A 22,156-nucleotide genomic window follows, 5' to 3' on the forward strand; every position below is an offset into this window, starting at 1 on the left:
CTTCCTTCCTTCCTTCCTTCCTTCCTTCCTTTCTTACTTTCTTTCTTTCTTTCTTTCTTTCTTTCTTTCTTTCTTTCTTTCTTTCTCTCCTTCCCCTCTCCCTCCCCCCCACTCTCCTCCCCTCTTCCCTTGGCTCTGGAGCAATCAGTAGAGAAATTAAAAAATCACTTTTTCCATACCACATGCTAGTAGTATACTATATGCTACATTGTTAGAATAAAAATCAAATTTGTAATTATAATTTTATTTTCAGTAAGGATAATATAACACTTTTACTTATATAATTTTAATATAACCACACTTGCCTACACCTGGGGTGTTAAACAACTAATTTTCTGAAGTGTTTAAACTTGACAGTTTCATGTCTAAAAAGAAGTGAAGATTTAAAATTAGTCATTTTCATTTATATTCATTCAGTAAAACATTCACAAATTACATAGAAAGAGTTAAAATTACAGGTAACATTAAATTGTTATAACTAATTATCTGTATTTCTTATATGTCTTCCATATCAGGAAGATTTTCCAAGACTGTGAACTTATGCCAGGGTCAAGATTTCACAGGCAGGAAAACTTTATTAAAACCCAATCTGTCACACCATCAATAGGAATTTCCATATTTCTTTAGGAGATGAAATAGAGAGCCTCTAAAATGACATATTTTTCATGTGGATGGCTAATTTGTATATCCCCAAGGGGTTTTCACCAAAAGGCCCACTGCAGAAGTATTTTACCCTGCGTGGAGAGTTGGGGAAGTTTCGTAGAGAAATTTTTGAGATTCATATTATGGTACTGACATTATATTCTCTTCGTATTATTTTGGCTTAAAATTAATTCTCCCTTCTGCTGTTATTTACAGGCAAAATATAGCCTTGATTAAAACCCCTTTACCTGGATAATTTTTAGCACCAAATCAAATACAATATTCTCTCTCTCTCTCTCTCTCTCTCTCTCTCTCTCTCTCTCTCTCTCTCTCTCTCTCTCTCTCTCTCTCTCTCTCTCTCTCTCTTCAAATTGTGCTTGCAGCATCAGCTTCTGAGATACAAGGTCTTGGCCAGAATGCAGATTTTGGGATATCTATTGACTTTTTCAAGAAATTGAGAAATACACATTTGTGGATTTAGCTCTCTCTTTCACTTCCACCTCTAAAATAATGGAGCCTCTCCCATTGAAGACAAGAATTCCTATAGAATTTTTTTTACTTCTCACTAATCCCTTATTCCCTTATTTTACATCTGAGGCTAGCTTATCAGGAACTTCTTTGAAATGTTAAACTTGACCTTCTTTGTAACTCAGAACTCTTACTATTTGCACCCATAGCTTGATCTATTATTGTTATGCTCTGCTTTGTAATTGTAAACATTCTTCTCATACTTATGACCAATAATCACTCCCTAAAAAACTCCTAGCTGAAAAATTAAAGTTAGAATGCTGTTCTCCACACCATGTATGTGTGTGCTATTATTGCATCCACTCTCCTCAAGAGGACTCAAAAGAAGCCCTCTAATTCACACCTATCCCCAAGAGCTAGTCCATAACAAATCTGTAATAATATCTTGTTTTCTAAAATTCATTTACCAAAATTTACTAAAATTCATATCATCATTTAGTGCCATGAAATGAAACTATGTTTGAATTATGCGATATGTGTTCTTCTTTTTTAACTTTTAAGGAAAAGTAAATATTGTCTTTTTTTTTTAGCATTAATGTTTTATTTTTTATCACCTTGAAATATTTAAAGACTATTTTCTTCTTGAAGAATCCATCATTCCTTTTGTCCTTATTTATTCCTTTAGAGCAGTGGTCCTCAAACTATGGCCCGCAGGCCACGTATTGTATTTGTATCTGTTTTGTTTCTTCATTGCAAAATAAGATATATGCAGTGTGCATTAGAATTTGTTCATAAGTTTTGTTTTTACTATAGTCAGACCCTCCAGTGGTTTGAGGGACAGTGAACTGGCCCCCTGTTTAAAAATTTGAGGACCCCTGCTTTAGAGTCACTCCAAATTTTTTCTTTTTATTTGCTTTACTTTTGTTGTATTTTGTTTGGGGGCCACACTCAAGTACTCAAGATTTAACCCTTGGCTCTACACTCAGGAATTACTACTGATAGAATTCAGGAACCATATGGGGTGCCAAGGATCAAACCAAGCAAACACTCTACCTGCTGATCTGGCCCCAAAAATGTATCTTTCATATCATGGTACAAGTATTAGTGTAATTCTTCCCTTCTCCATTCTAATTAATTGGATATAGAAATTATATCACACTTTACTCCTCAGTTTATTTTATTAATGTGGGCAATTTGTTCTTTTTTTTTTTTTTTTTTTTTTGGTTTTTGGGCCACACCCTGTGATGCTCAGGGGTTACTCCTGGCTATGTGCTCAGAAGTTGCTCCTGGCTTCTTGGGGGACCATATGGGATGCCGGGGGATCGAACCGCGGTCCGTCCTAGGTTAGCGCAGGCACCTTACCTCCAGCGCCACCGCCCGGCCCGCAATTTGTTCTTTTTAATTCTTGGATTTTGGGCAACAACCAGCAGTCCTCTTGGCTCTGCACTCAAAACTCACTCCTTGCAGGCTCAGGGGACCTTATGAGATGCTGGGATCAAACCTAGGTTGGTCCCAGGTTGGTTCCTGCTAGGCAGTGTGCAAGGCAAATGCCCTACTACTGTGCTATTGTCCAGCCCTGTAAGGACAATTTTAAGAGTAATTTTAACACATTGGTGTTGATAACAGAAAGAAATAAACATGATATAGTTATTGCATTGCATTATTAATCCAAAGAGCCACAGTGAAGAAGAGGATATATTTGAATCCCCAAATTACACCATTGGGGGTAATTATCAAGGGCGTTAGATTGTCTGATAGCAAATGAACATCAAATTGTCTTTTCTATACTCTCCTATAACTCAGGGACTAGAAACCTAATTATTACATTTACCCCAGATCCCTGACAGCCAATGTAAGTTATAGACCACAAATGAAACAATTACATGAATTTTGGAAAGCAGAAGTGAATCAACAGATATTAGTGTCTATGGAAATAGTGTGCTGGTTTCTGTATAGGGATTCTGTATAGGGATAAAGGGTTCAAGAAGATAAATCTGTCTTTTTTCTCTTATGCATCATCCACTTTGGCACCATAGACATTAGTCATGCTTTTCTGCCATTTTGTATTTCTTGATTTCCTCAATGCTAATGGAAGCTTTTCCTGATCATCACTTCTTCAGTTCCTGCAGAGGTTTCATAAGATTTCAGTTTCTTGCATTAAATAGCTTTTAGAAACACTTAGACTGGTTGCTCTTTAGTTCTCTGAATCATAACTAATGCACCTCATTGTCCCCTCTTTGCTTTCCGAGTACCAGGTTTTAGATCATTTGGAGTAAATCATAAATAAAATTCCTGTATAAAATTATTTACAATTATGCAAATGTATATTAACTATGGCAGTTACAAAATTAAAACAGTCCAGTCCTGAATAAACAGCCCTTTTCTGAACTCTTAGAGAGCTAAACCATTCTTCTCTTCAAGTTGAATAATAAAAATGGGAATATTTATGGTGTTTTGTCTTCAAATTGCAGAATAAAAATAGGAAAGCTTGTTTTTATGCCTTATAAAATTATCACCAAATCTTGACTTTAAGATTTGACAAAATAACTTTGGTTCCTTGATGAGCATTTACTAAAGACTAATAGTGTGAGGAATTAAAACTTCCTGATTAAAATAATCCATACCTCATTAATTCAAAATTTAGCTTAGTGGCAAATATTGCATGGTAAGATCATTTGCAAAAGATCAATTTACCTAGAAACAACTACTGAATATCCGTTCAAGTTACATATTTTTAATTCATCATGAAACTCATTGAAGAGTTTTCATCAGGATAGTGATCAGATAGATAAGAGTTGTTTAAAAGTTACTCTCCCCAGTGGGTAAAAGTTGGATTGAATGAGAAGACTGTGCGGGATAAAGAAATAAGTCAGTCAGACAGGTGTCATGTTGAACAAGAAACATAATAAAGATTTGGAGAGGTCATCTCAGCCTGAATTATATAGGGAACATAGAGATACAGAAAAGTGAATTGATTCAAGGTACAATTAAAAGTTAGAACAAAATGTGAAGATCAATTAGACTATGATAAAGAAATAAAGTAAAAAGAATACAAGGGTGGGCCCAGAGACCTGTGGTCCTTCTACTTCTGTGCCTACCCACCCTTAGTTATCCTAACCTATCAATCCTTTGTATCCTCAAAAACCCACCTTGGGTTGGCCTACTTGCGGCAGCCCTGTCTTGCAGCCCACTCTTCCACATCCTGATGTTGCTGGCTCCTTCCCATAATCTGTGTTTGCACAAGTCTCCAGAAGGCCTTTTTTGACCCTACATTCCAAAAATCATTCTTCATACATTCACCAGCTTTATTCTCACGCTTCTTTATTTTTTTCCTGCAGATTTAATTATTACTTATTAGCATAATCTCTCCCCATAAATTAGGCTCTCACATCTTTCGTTACTATAATCTCAACATCTACGTATATATTTTTGAAGGGAGAGGGGTAAAAGGTGACTTCAAAATGCAAGATTTTTCAGAACTGGGTAAATAATATAGTCCTACAGATCAAAAAACAGAGGAACACTCTATGTGTGTGTATATGTGTGTGTATGTGTGTGTGTGAATGTGTATATGTGTGCATGTGTGTGTGTTGGGGATGAGAAAATTGGGTTTAGTGTCCAATGCCAGTTTTTGACAAGCTTGATTTGATTTGAAATTCAACAGAAATTGTATTAAAAGTTAGGTACTGTCAGAATATTGTAACTACTCTAAGTAGATCTTCTAAATCATACATATGTGCAGAATGAAAAGAGAATTAGATCACTAAGAACCACCTTTACATTCCTATTTTAAGCTGTATCAAAAGCTTACTATCCTATCATGAATAGCAATGCTAATATAAAAGCATACAATTTCTTTAATTTCCCAAATTATTTTTATTCCAACAGTTAAAATAACAATCTAAGTTCTATTAATGCATTAGCAATTAAGTTGATCCCATGACTGAAATCTGATAATTTATTAATGGTGACACATGTATGTTAGCAAGCACATTTCTTACAGTGTAAGAATTTTCCAACAAGAAGAAAAATATTTTAACCTACAATTACCTATTAGCATTTTGAACAAAGTAATTGCTCTTTAAAAGACAAAAGACTGCTTCTTGCACATTTATTTCAAATCCAACAGAAAGTGTAATTACTCAATTGATTAATATACCATATTATTGTACATTATTAGCTGTTTAATTAATAGTTTTTCACCTAATATAACTTCTACTATTTTAACTCTTTTTTAAAATTCAAAAAATCTAGTCCACTTCAAGACCAGTCCTTTTTTCTAGCATGAGTATAATTAAATAAGTAATAATTTAAATTTTATACAGTAATAAAATTAATATCTCTAGTTAAAAGTTAATGTTTATAACTAAATACAATACTTATGTTAAATATATTTAACATTTAACTTATGTTAAATATATTTAAAATTTAAGCTACATATTTACAGATTCAGTCACACTTACAAAAATATGATTGCAATGAAACTTCTTTAACAGCATCCAAAAATACAATTATATTATTATCTCAATTATCTTTTATAACATAAAAGTTTTAAGCATCTTTGGTTGGGTACTATTGAGACAAAAATTATATTCAAAAGATCAGCAACAAATACTATAGTATTTATGCTCCCATACTTACAGGTATAATTTAATATGTATTTATTCCTAAGTTATAAAAATATGGCCGATTATTTTGAAAGGATAATTTATTCTGAAACTGTTCCAAAGAGAACATTTGCAAAATGAAACAAATCCAATGTGCTTAGTATTTCTTACCAGATGGGTTCAATTTTGGTGAAATTATATTTTTATTAATCATGAATGGGTCCACAGAAGATAAATTAAAAAAATAATAACATTAGAGTTGTATGAACACATTAAAGCTATGTTTCTGTGCCAAAAATGCTTACAAACATAAAGTGTTACAAAACCCAACAAAATTAGTTTTACTGAAGATAAACTCAGGTTTAACATGGGAATAATTCATGTTCCAAAAGGTATAATAATTAGCAGTGATTATGATTCATGTTTGCTACCGAAATAGAATCTATAGAAAGTAGGGATAGCTTGAAATAAATTAAAATGATGGTTTACATTTCTATAATACAGAGGATTTCAGTCTTTAAGTCTGACTTGAAGAAACCTTTACCAAGCAGTAAAAACAGCTGATGGTGCACTTATGTTTTTCCCTCATCATTTGCTAAAATACGAATAACATAGAAAATATCAGTTTATATACTTGAAGTTACTCAAATAGTAGAGAACATTTAGAAGAGTTTCCTGATGGGACAGACCATTGGAGGGAAAATAAACAACCAAAATACAATAAGCTGAGCGTTTGCAGCTCCAGGGAGAACAGACATTTGGTGATATTTTATTCAAGAAGGAGGAAATAGAGAATCCTTAATTACACCCTACTATGGTGCAAAAGTCAACTCATCTACTCTCTTTAACAATGACAATAATGCCAATTCCTTTTTCAGGTTTCTTTCACTCTGGAAATGGCCAAAAGCATTTCTCTCTGCTTTTATTATAACTCAACTAACTATCCAATGAACTGTCAGCAAATTGTTTTGCTACCCTGTCTTTGGTGAGTTCATTCACCAAAGCTGTTACCCACAAGCTCTCTCATGGCCTACAAAACCGATGCTTCCATTCAGATGCTTTCGGTCTTCCTGTCTGAGAAAGCAGGATGCTCCTGCAAACTTATCGTCCAGAGGTATGCTCCGGTCAAAAATCTTCATGTATTTTCACATTGCAGCTTCCCTAGACATTTGTAGCCCCTGCGAAAGAATCACTGACCCCACTGTTCTTTTTCACTTCCAGGTTCTTTTTGGCCTTGAATGTCACTGACACCTCAGAGTGAATGGCGTCCAACCTCTGCTCACAGCGGAAGGCTGAGAGAAAAGCCTTCCTATAGTTGCTGTTCATCCAGCCATAGAGGATCGGGTTGGCAAAGGTGGAGCACATTGCAATGATGTGGAACACGGTGAAGATGAGTTTGTACTCCTTCAGGTCCAGGACTTGGCTGTCAATGTCAACGGCAAGCTGGAAAGCATGAAGGGGCAGCCAGCTGACAGCAAACACAACCACAACACATACCAGCATTTTGGTGGTTGTTCGCCTGCGCCGATGGTAATGATCGTTAGCAGCTCCAGGACTAACGTGGTTTTTCAGTTTACTCCAGATGCGAGTGTAGGAAATAGAAATGATGAGCAGAGGTAAAAAGTAGAGGATGATTATGGTGGAAAGGCTGTAAATGGTGCCATAGATACTCTTTTCCTCCCCAGGCCACTTCTCAGTACAGGCCATAATTTTAAAATCAGTAACAATCTCAATCAGTGAATATTCGCGAAAGATGGCCAGGGGACTCGCTAGCAGGGCACTGATGGCCCAAGCCAAGCCAATAATCAAAAAACTGATTCGTTTGGAAATCCTGCTCTCCAGGTGGTAGACAATGCAACGATGCCGGTCCAAGGCAATGACTGTCAAGGTGATTGTGGACACTTGCACTGCGAGGGCCTGGGCATAGGGAACCAAGTGGCATAGGACTGGACCCATTGTCCACTCACCCATTAAGGTATAGGTCAGAGTGAATGGCAAGCAGAGGGTATTCACCAGGAGATCTGCCACAGCTAGATTAGCGATGAAGAAGTTGGTTACTGTGCGCATGCTCTTGAATTTGATCACCACATGGATTACCAAAGAGTTGCCAATGACACCAAGCAAGATGATGGTGGAATACGCCAAGATGAGAATAATCTGGACCTCGATCAGCTTGGTACTGTCGATAAGTTCTGGCTCAGAGTCATGAGGCAGTTCCGCTTTAGGAGTGGTTTGTTCTGATCCATAATGCTCCGCCTTCATTTCTTCCACCGTCTGGTTCTCCTCAGCCTCAGCACCAATAGGGCCCATTTTCAGCAACTTGTGTAAGAAACTAAAATAAATAAATAAATAAATAAATAAATGTAAATAAATAAGGATCAAGAAAAACACAAGGGTGAAGCCCTGTGTGGTGGTTTAGGGACTGAAATACCCTGACCCTAAAATTGCACAAAGAACAAGAATTGATCAAAGAAGGTCCTTTAATAAGGACCTGGCCACAGAAAACAAATATGAATATAAAAAAAATCTTTGAAACTTATACCACAAAAGTAAAATATAATTCCTAGGGTAAAGGATAATTCCACTATAAATGCCCCCAAAATGATCTGACTTGTAAAATGGAGTAAATATTAGAAACAGTATCAATTCTTTTTATAATTTCTCAATTTTCTTGAAATTCATTCTACAAAGCATAAATTTTGTTCACTATCTTGACAAATTTACAAATGCTGCACAAATTTCACAGAAAAGAGGAGAGTAAATTTCTTAAGGGAAATGCGAGGTCTTCATTAGTTTTATTGTTTCTAGTGTACTGGTTAACATTTTTAAGAGGAAACTTGTCTTCAACAGCTACTTTTAATTTCTATTCAATTATAGCAGAATTTTACAAAATTATTACATGAAAAAAATATACCCACATCTGAACTATATCATTCTCTTTTGTCTACATATGAAAGCTTCAAACTTTTCTTTCCTACTTAGCTTTCCAAACTTAAAGTTTCCTTCATATGCCCTTCTTTAGTCTATGCTATCACCACTGACCTAAATAAGAAGGGAAACAAAACAAAACAAAACACAAAATCAGCTATCTATTCTAGACTTTTTGATCCCTTTAATTATTAATTTATTTTAGTTTTGGAGTCATACATGGTAGTGTTCAGGGCTTACTCCTGGCTTTGTGCTTAGGGATTATTCCTGGCAGACACAAGGATCAAATGGGGTGCTGGGGATTAAACCTAGATTGGCCCAATACAGCTTAAGTGCCCTACTTTCTGCACTCTCTTCAGCCTTTTCCCCAACTGTTTATTTAACTTACAAATTTAAGAAAACAATATCCCTGGCCTTTTATATCTCACTCCCACCCACCATTTTATTTCTACATTAGTTCTGTTCTTTTCAATTCTTACCACAAATACATTATCTTCTAATTGATATCCTTTTTTTCTTCTTTCACTCATTAACTTACTACAACTGAATACCTCATACATCCTCCTAATGAACAACTTAGCCACGAAGATACTTCTGCTTGTTCACATCTGCATAAAATCAAGATTTATTGCAAATTTACTTATGTCCCCTTGAAGTATATATGTTTTCTCCCTGGACTTATGCCACTTTTAAATTCCGTAGGTCATTTAAAAACTTCTGATTAGAATAAGAATCTGGGGCCAAGAAGATGGGGCCTGGTTCATTCCTTGCATGTGGGTAATCTCTGGCAGTGTAAGGCCTTACAATGAACCTTCATTCAGTTGACTAAGAATTTTGGGGAGGTTCTGAGTCCCTGAGTTCCCTGAAGACTACTGGAGTAGCATCCACCCTCCAGAGAACTAGAACTGGGTGTGGTGAAAACAACAGGATATCTGTTCTAAGATTCTTACATTTCACTGGATTGTAACATGATCTTTTTGTGGACACAGTTCAAATGGGAGAGCAGATTCTGAACATGTGGAAATCACCAGCACTACATGATTCTTGAGCACTAGCCTCAAACAATGTTAAGCTGTACCTGATGTGGCCCAAAACTTCCATTAAAAAGTTAAGAAGTTCAATATGTTGCAAGAGAAAAGAGGTATAAAAATAATAGTCTTTCTAAAAAGCACTTAGATTACCTAAAACAATATTGGTTTCTATTATTGTTCCTTTCCAAGTCTATGAGAATATTCAGAGCTATACATTGCAGGCTGAGTGACCTTTTGAATATCCCTCATAGTTCTGCCATCACCGATTCAGGCCTTCTTGTTTGAATTTATTTTCTTAGTTTTGTTTTGAGGCCACAGCTAGTGGTGCTGGGGATAGAATCCAGAAATTGATAGACAAGTCATGATTTCTGAGCTCACAGACATTGCCTGCGTGGGCCTATGTATCACCTGACTCTCAAGTCATGGAGATGCTGATTGGGTTCCACCAGTGGTCCACAAGGCAGGTAGGTCATTGGACAAGTCCATGCCATAGAGGGAAGCCATAATGTCTTTTTCCTTTCTCTACTGTCTACATAGAGCTCAGCTCCCTGGCTCTAGTTCTTCCAGGACTAATCAAGGGCGACTTTTCTAGCAAAGGGCTCCAGTGCCCTAGTTCTGCTTCCCAGCTCCCTTCAGCTTAGGTAATGAAACTTTTTGTTCATGCTAATCTTAATGTCTCCTGTTGCACAATTGGGAGAGGGGCTTGCACACCCATTTGTGCTCAGGGCTTATTCCTGGCTCAGTTGTGAAGGGATCTTTCCTGGCTGGACTCAGAGGATCACATGCAATACCAGAAATCACACTAGGTATGCTGTATACAAATCAAGCTCTACCTGCTGTAATCTCTCTCCAGACTTCATGTTCTTCTCTTTGGCCTGTTTGAGTAAGGTTTAATTTCTAAGGTCTGCTGATATCATCAAGCATCAGTGCTTTATTTTGTGCTTTTCCACTGAGAGCTATGCATACCAGGTAAGAATGTGGATATAGAGGAAAAAACTCTCATCTTGGGGCAGGACATAAAGAGCCTTTCTGGAATTCATTCCTGCCCAGCCTATTGGCTTTGTGTCTTCTGATATGTCAGTCAGTACCTTATTGTAACATATTGTCTACATCATTGAGGTACTCATTGTCAGTACATATTGTCTACATCATTGAGGTACTCAGTACTTTAGTAAAACAAATGTGCAGCTGAAGGAAAACATAATTTTACTGACTGAGGTCAGTAAAATACAATGTATCATTTATAATCAATCTATGCTTACTCTGGTTCTTAATTCTAATATGATATCCTGGGATAGCAGTTTGGTTCTTAGTGATGTGAATTCTACATTTCCCAAGATGCCTTTTAAATAAGCTCTTGGTAGGACATAAATTATTAGTCAGCAAACACTGAAAATCTTCTGACTCCAGGATAGAAAACATATCCACAGTCAGTCATACAATCACTTCCATACACATCGCCGCTGAGGCTTTTGTACAGAAAAAATTCCACGTGCTCTGTACTAATTTTACAGATCTGTGCTTCTTCCCTCTGCATACATTTCAAGTAGACTCTTTCAATGAGTGCAGGCTCTCATTTGCATTTGCTTCTACACCTTTGGCACCAATGAAATGAGGAACAAACCATTTAAATTTTGCAGTGTGTATTGGATCAGTCATACAATTTCCCTTAGATTAGAAAAGATTGATTTTGCAGGAGCAATTAGTCCATTCTGGCAAGTCATTAACAGAATTAACAAGACTCCAAGAGGTCTGATTTGGAGAACTGCAGCAAACAAAATTAAGAGTAAGCCTAGGCTAAAAGTGTATCCAAGATGCATTTGATTTATTAAAGTGTTTTTTTTTTCTTTCCCCTTCCACATTCTGTTTCGTGGGGTTGTTTCAGTTGCTGTGGCTGTTATTTTGAATGTCAAAATCCCTTTACTTAAAACTTCTCTGCAGGAACAACTACTAACCTATAGTTCACCATCATACAAACTAACACCTGTTCTCCAGCCTTCTACTTGTTCTCTACAAGGTTACAGAATCTCCCATGGGAAATCCCCTTCATCAGTGCTCTTCCAGAAAGTTGGAAGGGGCAAAGGGACATGTAAAACTGTCTGCCAGATCAAACATGCAAAAATTGAAATCTGAGTTAATTCAGAGATAATAATCTCTTTTCCTAAAAAAAAAAAATAAAAGGCAAAAGGAAGCATTCATATTGTTCAATATCCTTAAGGCAAACTTGCATGGTGCTCTCAAGATTTGGTGATAGAAAACATTTCTTTGTAGAATAGGAAAATGGCTTTTTCTTTTGTTTTGTGTTTTCTTCTTTGCTAAATTAAATAACTTCTAATGATCTGAGAAACAAGCTCAAACCATGACTCTATTTAAATTGGTAGATCTCTTTTGCAACAGTATTTCTGCCATCACAATTTCATAATCACAAGACCTTCCAGGAAGTTTTTCCTATAAGGAAAAAAATTTGCCAGAAATCATACGAAATGCTCAATTGCTTGCTTGTTAGTCCCAGAGAAGGAGAGATGTCCAAGAAAGCAGTGTATAAGATTTGATAGCTTAACTGACCAGCAAAATTTTTTTTAAAAAGTGTAAGAAAACACCCATGAAAGACGGAAATGTCTCTGCTGAGAGTGCCTGAACTCTAGACTCCTTGGAAAACACTTTTGTTGTTGTTGTTGTTATTCTTGTTTCGGGTCACACCCTGCGACTCTCAGGGGTTACTTCTGGCTCTGTGCTCAGAAATCGCAGGCACGGAGAACCATATGGGATTCGAACCAAAGCCTGTCCTAAATCTACTGCATGCAGAGCAAACGCCCTGCTGTGCTATCTTTTTGGCTCTAGAAAACACTTGTCTATGTCATACCACTAGGGTTAAATGATGCCAGCTTACCTATAGCAAGGATGTTTTTCTTCTTCTATACCAAAGGCTACTCTGAATAGGTGAACCGTGTTGGTGGAAGACCGATTACTAATCTCAAAAAAAAATCTGTCTTTTCTTAAACAGATTCAGAGAATACAGTCAAAATAAGCTATGCTTTGGGCAGATGTGTTATCACTAAGGCAGGCATGGTAACTTGTTCTGCAAAGCTCATGCCCTTTCACTGGGTCAGGGAAATAATTAAGAATTTTCAGGAGAAATAAATGATTGCAATGAAAGTAGCAAAAAAGGATGGGACCTCCACCCTCATCCCTGCCTTCGACCTAAACTAGAAGGGGGAGTCCCTATACTACGGAAGACTTCCAGCATGCTTTATATAGGACCCCAGCCCTTTCTAGAGGGATACCCCCCCCAGATGAGGAATCCAGTTAGAAGTGGACACTGAACTCACCGGAGCTCCTGTTCCTGCTGAGTCGTAAAAGCCAGACATAGGCAGCCAGGCAATCCGAGGATCCTCTGGGTCTCTAGCTCGGAGAAAGCAGGAGGATGTCTCCTAGATGGAAGGTCCCCAAAGGCACAGGCACAAGTCGACTTGGGTTTGCTGCGACACTCTGGACCGCCCTGGAGAGGCGCGCGGGGAGCAGGGAGCGCAGCGTGCGCCCAGAGTAAGAGCTCCAAAGACCTCCGGCTCGGCGCCGCCCAGAAGAGGGTGCGGGGGGCGGACCCCTACTTCCCTCCAGAGGAAGATGTAGGTGCTGTGTCTGGGGGGGCTGGGGGGCGGGGGCGATGGTCCACAAGCCCAGAGAGCCGGATGAGAAACAAGAAGTTTCCGTGCGAGGGATCCGAGTACTGCCACCCACCCCTTCTGGTCTCAAAGCACCTGAAAGCCCTAGAACTTGGACCCTCGCCTACGCGGCGCCCTCTCGTGGGTCCCAGCAGCCAGCAATAACTACGATTCCCTCTGGAGCCCCATCAAGTTGAAGATGAAGCGTCTTGACAGCCTCTTTCCCTTTGCTTTTGGCTCCTGCAGAGGTGACAGGGAGAGGGCAGAGTCCCCCCATATCCTGCCCCGGGTTCACCAAATATGCCCCCAGGAAAGGAACCAGATGTTGGATCAAGAGGGGGAGAGATGTTGCGGAGTTGGGGCGCATGGGAGGGGGCTGAAAAAGAGAAAAGAATATTTTTTTGCACGGGTCCCAACCTCCCAGTCCGTCCGCGAACTCTCACCCCCTGAGTCGTAGGGGCAGAGGTGCGGTGCTGCAAGAAGAGGAAAACCTTGGGGTCAGCAACTCAAACAGAATCTCACTTTACTCCATGAGCTGACTTGGTTCCTTCGCACCGAGCGCGCATCTCTGAAACTCTCCTAGGAGCTCCTGCAGGCCGAACCCTCCTCCGGAACACAGCCTCTCTACCGCTGAGGTCGGCCTGGGGGGTGCGAAACCCGTTTTTTGACACTGCAGGCAACATAGCTGCGAGCTCATTTTCCCTCGGGGATTCCTCCAGGCTGAGCAGCCCAGTCTTTCCTTCCAGCAGTTTGGCAGCCCTCCTCTCTTTTCCCTGGCTGAATTTGTAGAGGGGCTCAAGCAAGAGCCCAGGGAGGGTAGGAAAAACTAGCCCGAAATTGGAAATCTTTCTTACCACACTTCTGTATATGCTGATCCGCTGCAGCCCGGTTCGGTTCGGTTCTGCAGTGTGGATCGTTGTTGTACTGTTGTTGGTCTCTTGGCAGTTCGCTGAAATATGTACAAAATGATTATGTCTACTGAAAAAACACGCTCTCACACCCCAAATAATGAATTTAAGGCAACACGAAGGAATAAGGGCTGTGAGTGACGGGCTTGCCCCTAATATTACATAGGTAAAGCATCTTTGCACAGCTTAATCTGAAAATTATCTTTGCTTAAAGTAGGAATTATGCCCGCAGGAGTATATAAGTTATTTATAATACAACGGCGGCTTGGGCTTTGCAATTACTTAAACATAAAAGTAAACAGAACTGAAAATATCAAGACGTTCAACACAATTATACTTTCAATATTTGAATTTTTTTAACATGGGGAAAAATATTCCTCGTATATATGTAGTGTTGTGTTTAATTGCAATAGGTCTTACTTTTCTTAAGCTATATCAGTAAAGAATGAACTATGTATTAAGGGAGCCGTCTTTAGAAAAGTAAGCACTGATTGAGATACCCCAAAAAAGCAAAGACAAAAAGAATACTGCAATCCTTTTGAATAATTGCTTGGTATTGAATTTAACTAATTTCACTGAGACTTATTGCACAAAACCCAATTTTTGCTCTCTTCAAACATCTTTGTCTCACTCCCCTTAAAGTCAAGTGTCTTTTGAAGATTTACATAGTCCCTACTGTCTGCAGCCTTTTTAAAGTTAAATCACTAGGGGACTGGAGAGACAGAACAGAAGGGAAGGGTGTTTCGCCTTGCATATGATAGACCCTAGGTGTCTGATCCCCCAGCACTTCATATTGTGCTGGGACTCCTTCTCATGAGTAATTTTTGAACACAGGGCCAGGGACCAAGCTCTGATGAGAGTCAGGTGTGTGCCCCTTGAGACGGACTGGCAGATAGAACGGTATTACCATGCACAAAACTATTTTTAAGAGATTTAAAATCAGTTATTTGACTACCATGGCCCACTGAAGTACAGAGCTGGTTATGAAACATCCATTAAATTAAAGTCAGTTTTATTTTATTTTATTTTTTATTTAACCAACTTTATTACATACATGATTGTATTTGGGTTTCAGTCATGTAAAGAACACCCACTCATCCCCAGTGCAACATGTCCCGTCACCAATGTCCCAAATCTCCCTCCTCCCCCACCCAACCCCCCACCTTACTCTAGACAGGCTTTCTATTCCCTCGTACATCTCTCATTAGTTTGGATAGGTTCAAAACGTAGTTATTTCCTTCTAACTAAACGCATCCCCTGTTTGCGGTGAGCTTCATGAGGTGAGCTGTAACTTCCAGCTTTTTTCTCTTTTGTGCCTGAAAATTATTATTTGTAAATATGTCTTGTTCATTTTCTTAAAACCCATAGATGAGTGAGACCATTCTGCATCTTTCTCTCTCTCTGACTTATTTCACTCAGCATAATAGATTCCATGTACATCCATGTATAGGAAAATTTCATGACTTCATCTCTCCTGACAGCTGCATAATATTCCATTGTTGTATTATGTACACAGTTTCTTTAGCCATTCATCTGTTGTGGAAGGGGTATTTTGGCTGTTTCCAGAGTCTTGCTATGGTAAATAGTGCTAGCAATGAATATAGGTGCAAGGAAGGGATTTTTTTATAATTGTATTTTTGTGTTCCTGAGGGTATATTTCCTAGAGTTAAAGTCATTTTTATTGCTGAGTCATATTGCAAACAATAGTTAGGAAAAGTAGCACATTTGGGGGACTATAAACATCTAATAGGTATATTTTATAGTATAGCATATATGCATATATATGCATTTATATATATACTGTGCAATATAATCACTATGCATCATTTTGACAAAAGTTGTGGAAATGGTGATGTATACAGATGAGTCCAAACGGGAAAGAAATAATTTTTTGCTGGCCTTATTCTCTTATTGTAAAATCTTGTTAGTTTCCTCTGGCCGTTCAGCATCTAACCACTATGTGTGCTCACTGATTTTTCCATAGAGAAACAGCTTCAGAGGAACAGCTTCAAGTCCAGATGTCTACATAACTAGAGCCAATGACTTATTACTGCAATAGCTATGCTGGAGAAGACAGTGGGGAATAGTGGGGGACATGGCATCCTAGAAAGTACAAATACAAGTGTCCTCTCCCCTTCAGAAGATAAGGGTACCTTCAGGTTCCATAGACCTTGCCCTGCAAAATCTAGGACCCAGGATGGTCTAGTAGTTTTACCAAAAATTTACAAAAATTATTGATAGATGAGTTTTAGACATATAATGTTTCAAGCACCAGACCCCATGACCACTGTCCACCTTCTATTCTCTCCACCCAATGTCCCCCAAGTTCACTGCTGCCCCCCTCCTATGACCCCCCCTCACACCCAGTCCTGACATCTTGACAGGTACATTTTAAAGTTTTGGTGGTTGTAGTTTATTCTTACCTGTTCAGCTTGTTGTTAGTCTGTGGTTTGGTCCCTCACATTACTAAATATAATCCCATCTCTTCCATTTCTCATCTTCTTCCTCCTCTTCTCCTTGATCCTTGGTTTCTTTTCTCTCCTTTTACTTCCTTTTCCTTTGGGGGGTCAAAATCCTCCCCCCACCCTATTACATTCTTTTATCCAGTTATTCTTTATATATTCTTTATATCAGCAGATAAGTGGAATCATTATGCTTTTGTAGTTTGTACCTTTTTGGGATTTTTTTCGGGGGAGGAGGGAGATTGGGGACATATTCTGCAATTTTCAGTGCTTCACTTCTGGCTTACAGTCAGAAATCATTTCCTGGCAGGCTCAGGGGCCATGTGGGATGCTGGGGATTGAACCTGGGTCAGCTGAGTGCAAAGCAAACACCCTACCTGCTGCCATTCACTAATGCTTAGGCCTTTCATCATATATTTGTATTTCAAGAGAAGTTAAAAAAAATATATAATATTACAATCTTCCAAATAAAAATAATTCTATTTTAAATGGAGTATAGTAACTTTTAGATGTCCAAACTGTCAATTGTGTCATATGTAAGCATGACAAAATAAAGTATGGGAAAAGAGAAAAGGAGTGAATTGACCAAACTTTAGCCTGGCCCGTGCCCTTCAATATAATTAATAGTAATAAAAGAGTGTTTCACAACCCTATAATTTATTTCCTCAGTGTAGATAAATGTAAAATAAACAGAGCCAAAGGTTTAATTGCCAAGTAAGTACTTTTCTTTTTCACTTGTGATTGAATAGATCTTCCTAATGAGACTCCAACCTCATGTCTAACAATTCTGTATTTCAGAGTTAGAATGAAGCAATTATGGAGATGGTCTTCATTAAAAAAAGAAAAAAGCCAGACAGTAAAGCATAGAAGATCAGTTATAATACATATATTTTAGATAAGTGTATAACCATGGAGTTAGGTTTTATTAAATATAAATTAATTCTAAAAAATTTAAAATTAATTCTGAAGCAAGGAGACTTCCCCCAAGTTGTAAATAAATTTTATTATTGGTGTTGATCATAAAAACCAATTATAATGCTTGTAAAAAACTAAATCAAAAATGGGCAATTAAAGTAATCTACACATGATCTAAACTCAGTTTGTCTCAGAAAGATAATAAAATGTAGAATTGTAAAAAAAAAAAAAGTTAGAGGTCATAGTTTTAAATATACTCCCAGACTTGGGGCCAGGAGAGATAGCACAGCAGTAAGGCGTTTGCTTTGCATGCAGAAGGACGTTGATTCGAATCCAGGCAACCCATATGATCCCCTGAGTCTGCTGGGGGAGAGCAATTTCTGAGCGTAGAGCCAGGAATAAACCCCTGATCATTGCCGAATGTGACCCAAAAACCAAAAACAAACAAACAAACAAAAAACTCCCAGACTGTACACTTATAGTTAATTAAACCAAAATTTAAAAACTCATGATTTCCAAAGTGTTGACTCTGATCTTAAACAAAACCAAATATTCCTTGTGTTAGTTTGGCCTTAATAATTTTCCTAGCATTTCAGCTCTAGAAAAGTATGTATAGCTCTTCTACCACTCTTAAAAAAAGAAGTGTTTCTAGCAACTAGACAGAAATAAAAAAGTATTCCATCATTTGTGTTTTATAAACTGAACTATATTTGCAAAAACTGAGCCTCAAAAACAAACTTTTTATATTTTATTTATTTATTTATTTACTTATTAGGTTTTTGGGTCACACTCCAGCAACGCTCAGGGATTACTCCTGGCTCTATGCTCAGAAATCTCTCCTTGACAGGCTTGGGGACCATAATGGGATGCTGGGATTCAAACTACCCGTCCTTCTTCATACAAGGGCAAACGCTTTACCTCCAAGCTATCTCTCTGGTCCCATGAATGCTACATTTTCAATATCTTCCCATTCTAAAATCTTAATTTGGAGGGGAAAATAACATTTGCTCTGGTGAAAAGATAGTACTTCTACTTTGTTACAATACTTGAATTCCATTATAATAAATGGACCAGTAAAATTCATAAATAGGCATGAAGTGGTCACCATGTAATTTCCACAAAATTGAGGAGTTGATTTTATGAGTCTGAATTATGTTATAAATACAGCTGTAATGATCAAAAAGAGAAGCCAGTCATTCAAAGCAGAAGTTATTGCTTATCCCCCCTAAGAAAGGTTTACATGTTGTTTTCTATGATTTTATTTCTAAGGATTTGGAGTTTTTATTTTGGATTTTCAATATTTAATTGCAGATTCAAAGTAATTAAGCAGGATTGTAAGCAACATATGCAACATCGTGCTGAGAATTTTTATCCTTGTATTCATCCCAAATGGATATTGAAGCTGGTGAGGAATAAAATCCAAAATAATATTTAAAATGCAAATGACTCACAGTTCAAAATTTTAAAACAGAACAAAGGAAGGGGCATTTTTATGGGGAATTCAGAATTTAATCAATGCAAATTTTCATTTGATTATGAGGAAACATGCACCAGAAGCCCATGGCTAAAGAGGAAACATGCGGCCCTTTTTAAAAAATTTCAATTATATTTAATAAGTGTTTATTCTCCTGTCGCATATTAGAGACATACATAAATAGTTTTGAACAATATACTCCAAATCGACTTTAATTTTCAAAAAAAATGAGTGAGTAAAATCAAAGCTCTCTAATTCTAAATTACTCGGGTGTACGCATTCATAAGGTGTTGAAAAATGTGTATTTAATTTTTACATATCATTTTTAAAGATTGTAAAATGTTTTACTTAAGTAAACAAATCCAAATTAACAAAATAAACTGTGCAAGTAAGTTTAGTTCACTAAAACGTCACTATTGTTTTTTGATAAAAAATGATTTATTATTCACCAGGCTTATTAATTCACCTCTAATTTGATATGGGAATTATGCTAGGAAAGATAACATTACATATAGATGAAGTTTACAAAGAGATTTTTCACTGGTTTTCTCTAGACTATTGAGGATATATCAAAGTCAAGCAATAATTATCATAAATAGATTTAGAGTCTCTGAGAGACAAGGGAATAATAAACTTGGGGTTATCAGAAGAAAACCTTAGTTTTTTAATAAGTGTGTGTCTGGGAAAAATTAAGGAAATGATCTGTGGAGGAAGTTATTCAATCAACTAAACTTAGATAGAGGTCCTTGATTTGACCAACAATGGGAACTATTTGCATAGCCTTTACCATTAGTGACTAGGATATGGGCTAAGTGGCAATGTAGGGAAAACATTTACTTATACTCAGGTATGAATTAAAACTTAGGCTCCCAAACCAGGACCTGGAGAGACATGGGTCTGGAAGCAAATGACACAGGAAATAATCTATAGAGAGAAAGGGGTCAAGAACAGGTTCTGGAATTCCAACACACAGCCTTCTGCTCTTGAAAACAAGAAAGGGGGGTGGGCAGTGAAGTGGCGCTAGAGGTAAGGTTCTGCCTTGCAAACACTAGCCAAGGATCAGGACCGCTGTTCGATCCCCCCCTCCCCCCCCCGTCCCATATGCCCCCCCCTCGAAGCCAGGGGGCAATTTCTGAGCGCTTAGCCAGAGTAACCCCTGAGCAGCAAACCGGTGTGGCCTGAAAAGAAACAAGAAGGTCAATGAAAGAATATCAGAGTAATGCATGCCCCTGCCTTCCTGAAACATAGGGCTTTTAGATTAGAAAGAACCAGACCAACCCTAAGGATGGAAAAAAAAATACTAAGTAAGAAAGAACCCAGTAATCTCCAATTACCATATCACACCCTAGGGTAGAGGAATAAATATTGAGTAGGGGCAGAACCCAGAAACCCAACACTGATATGCCCAACGTCAAACTTTTGACAAAATCAAAAAATGGTCATTCTTTAAACAAGATACATAATAGGCACGTGTCAATCAGTGATGTCTTTAACAAAACAAACAAAAAAACCTAGAAGTCAAACTTTATTTTTCAAAAATTTAAACTAGTAGAGAATGAATTTTAATCACAAGTGTAAATTGTAAAATCACCCCCACATACTGTATCTCTAAGGCCCAGGTGAAAGAGTCTAAATCAAGGTCCCACACAAGAAATAATATAAACCAGGTTGAAGGTGGAGCACTCTGGTCATCTTCTACCGAGTATGGGAGTGCCCTCCTGCCTGCCAGAACTACATTTTTATTGAGTATAGAGACTCGCTCCAAGGTGGAGCAGCAATCCTGAGGCCTGCCCTGCCCAGGTAGGGTTTACATATAAGACAATCAGTGTTTTTGGGTGAAACCATGTTGTAAACAAACAGTTTACAAAAAAAATTAGAAAAAACTTTGTTTTAGGTAAAATAAGGTGTATGTTACGTTACCAAAAAAACTCAACTGATTCCTATGCTCATAAGACAGTGTTCCTAGCACTACAAAGGATCAACGCATCTGATTTTTTTTTTTAGTGCTATCCAATAGGACTTCTCCTAAACTTAATGTTTTTATAAAACAGCCGATTCTAGCTTCTAACGGTGAACTATAAATTCAGGAAATGCTTAGAAAAAGTGATTCAGTTAGGATACACCGTGACATCAACTGAAAGGTCAGGGTGGTCTAATTTTCCCCACAAGGCTAATATGCTTCACTCCACACATCTGGATGCTGAGCTGATTGAACATAATTGCTAGAGGTTGGATTGTATTCTTCTCTCACTGCACCTGGCAATCTCAGAATAATTTGGTTTGTGGCATGATTTGTTGACTTTTTCATAAAAGGAAAATTAGATCCCCAGGCAAAACCCTACAAAACTTCTAAATTTGAACCTTTCAAGTCCCAGAATATCTCTTACCGACCCCCCGTCCTTTTGGTTAAAGGAAAAAAAAAATGCTCTGACGTCAAGTCATGGACACAAAAAAAGAAAGGATTTTCTTTGTTTGTTTGGTTTTTGTTTTGTTTTGGGGCCACAACCCCATCAGGATTTTTGCTTGTTTGTTTTTTTTGACAGCCGCAACCAGTGATGCTCCAGTGGTTACTCCTGGCTATGCACTCAGAAATCACTCCTGGCTTGGGGGGACCATGATGGGACATTGGGGGTGGGGGGGGAAATCGAACCTCAGGTCCGTCCTAGGTCCAGCCGAGTGCGAGTTCAAACACCATCGCTCCTGCCCCCAGGAAGGATTTTTCAATCTCTGAGTGTAGCGGGAGAAAGGAATTAATGGTTCTCTCTAACAAACGGTATTCTCACACACCCCTTTCTTTACACTGCATTTTTGTACTGATTTGTTTGCTTGCTTTTTAATTATGTATTCATTTGTTTACTTTTAACCCCCACTAAAAAGGAATTTTCAGGAAAAGAACAAGCTTTTAAAAATTCTACAATGTGGGGCCGGCGAGGTGGCGCTAGAGGTAAGGTGTGATGCCTTGTCAGTGCTAGCCAAGGAAGGGACCCGCGGTTTCGATCCCCCGGCGTCCCCATATGGTCCCCCAAGCCCAGGGGCAATTTCTGAGTGCTTAGCTAGGA

General features: G+C 38.0%; 2 protein-coding genes across 2 annotated transcripts in view; both read right to left on the reverse strand.

The window, feature by feature from the left end:
• The window catches only part of GUCY1A1 (guanylate cyclase 1 soluble subunit alpha 1), an 825,102-nt gene that overhangs the window by 450,251 nt on the left and 352,695 nt on the right, over nt 1-22,156 (reverse strand). The gene's annotated exons all lie outside the window — the stretch shown is intronic.
• NPY2R (neuropeptide Y receptor Y2) lies at nt 6,585-8,040 on the reverse strand. Its single transcript, XM_049769628.1, has one exon. The coding sequence runs from the start codon at nt 8,025-8,027 to the stop codon at nt 6,879-6,881; it is 1,149 nt and encodes a 382-aa protein (XP_049625585.1). The 5' UTR covers nt 8,028-8,040; the 3' UTR covers nt 6,585-6,878.

This window comes from Suncus etruscus, chromosome 3, assembly GCF_024139225.1.
Source record: "Suncus etruscus isolate mSunEtr1 chromosome 3, mSunEtr1.pri.cur, whole genome shotgun sequence".
NCBI lineage: Eukaryota > Metazoa > Chordata > Mammalia > Eulipotyphla > Soricidae > Suncus > Suncus etruscus.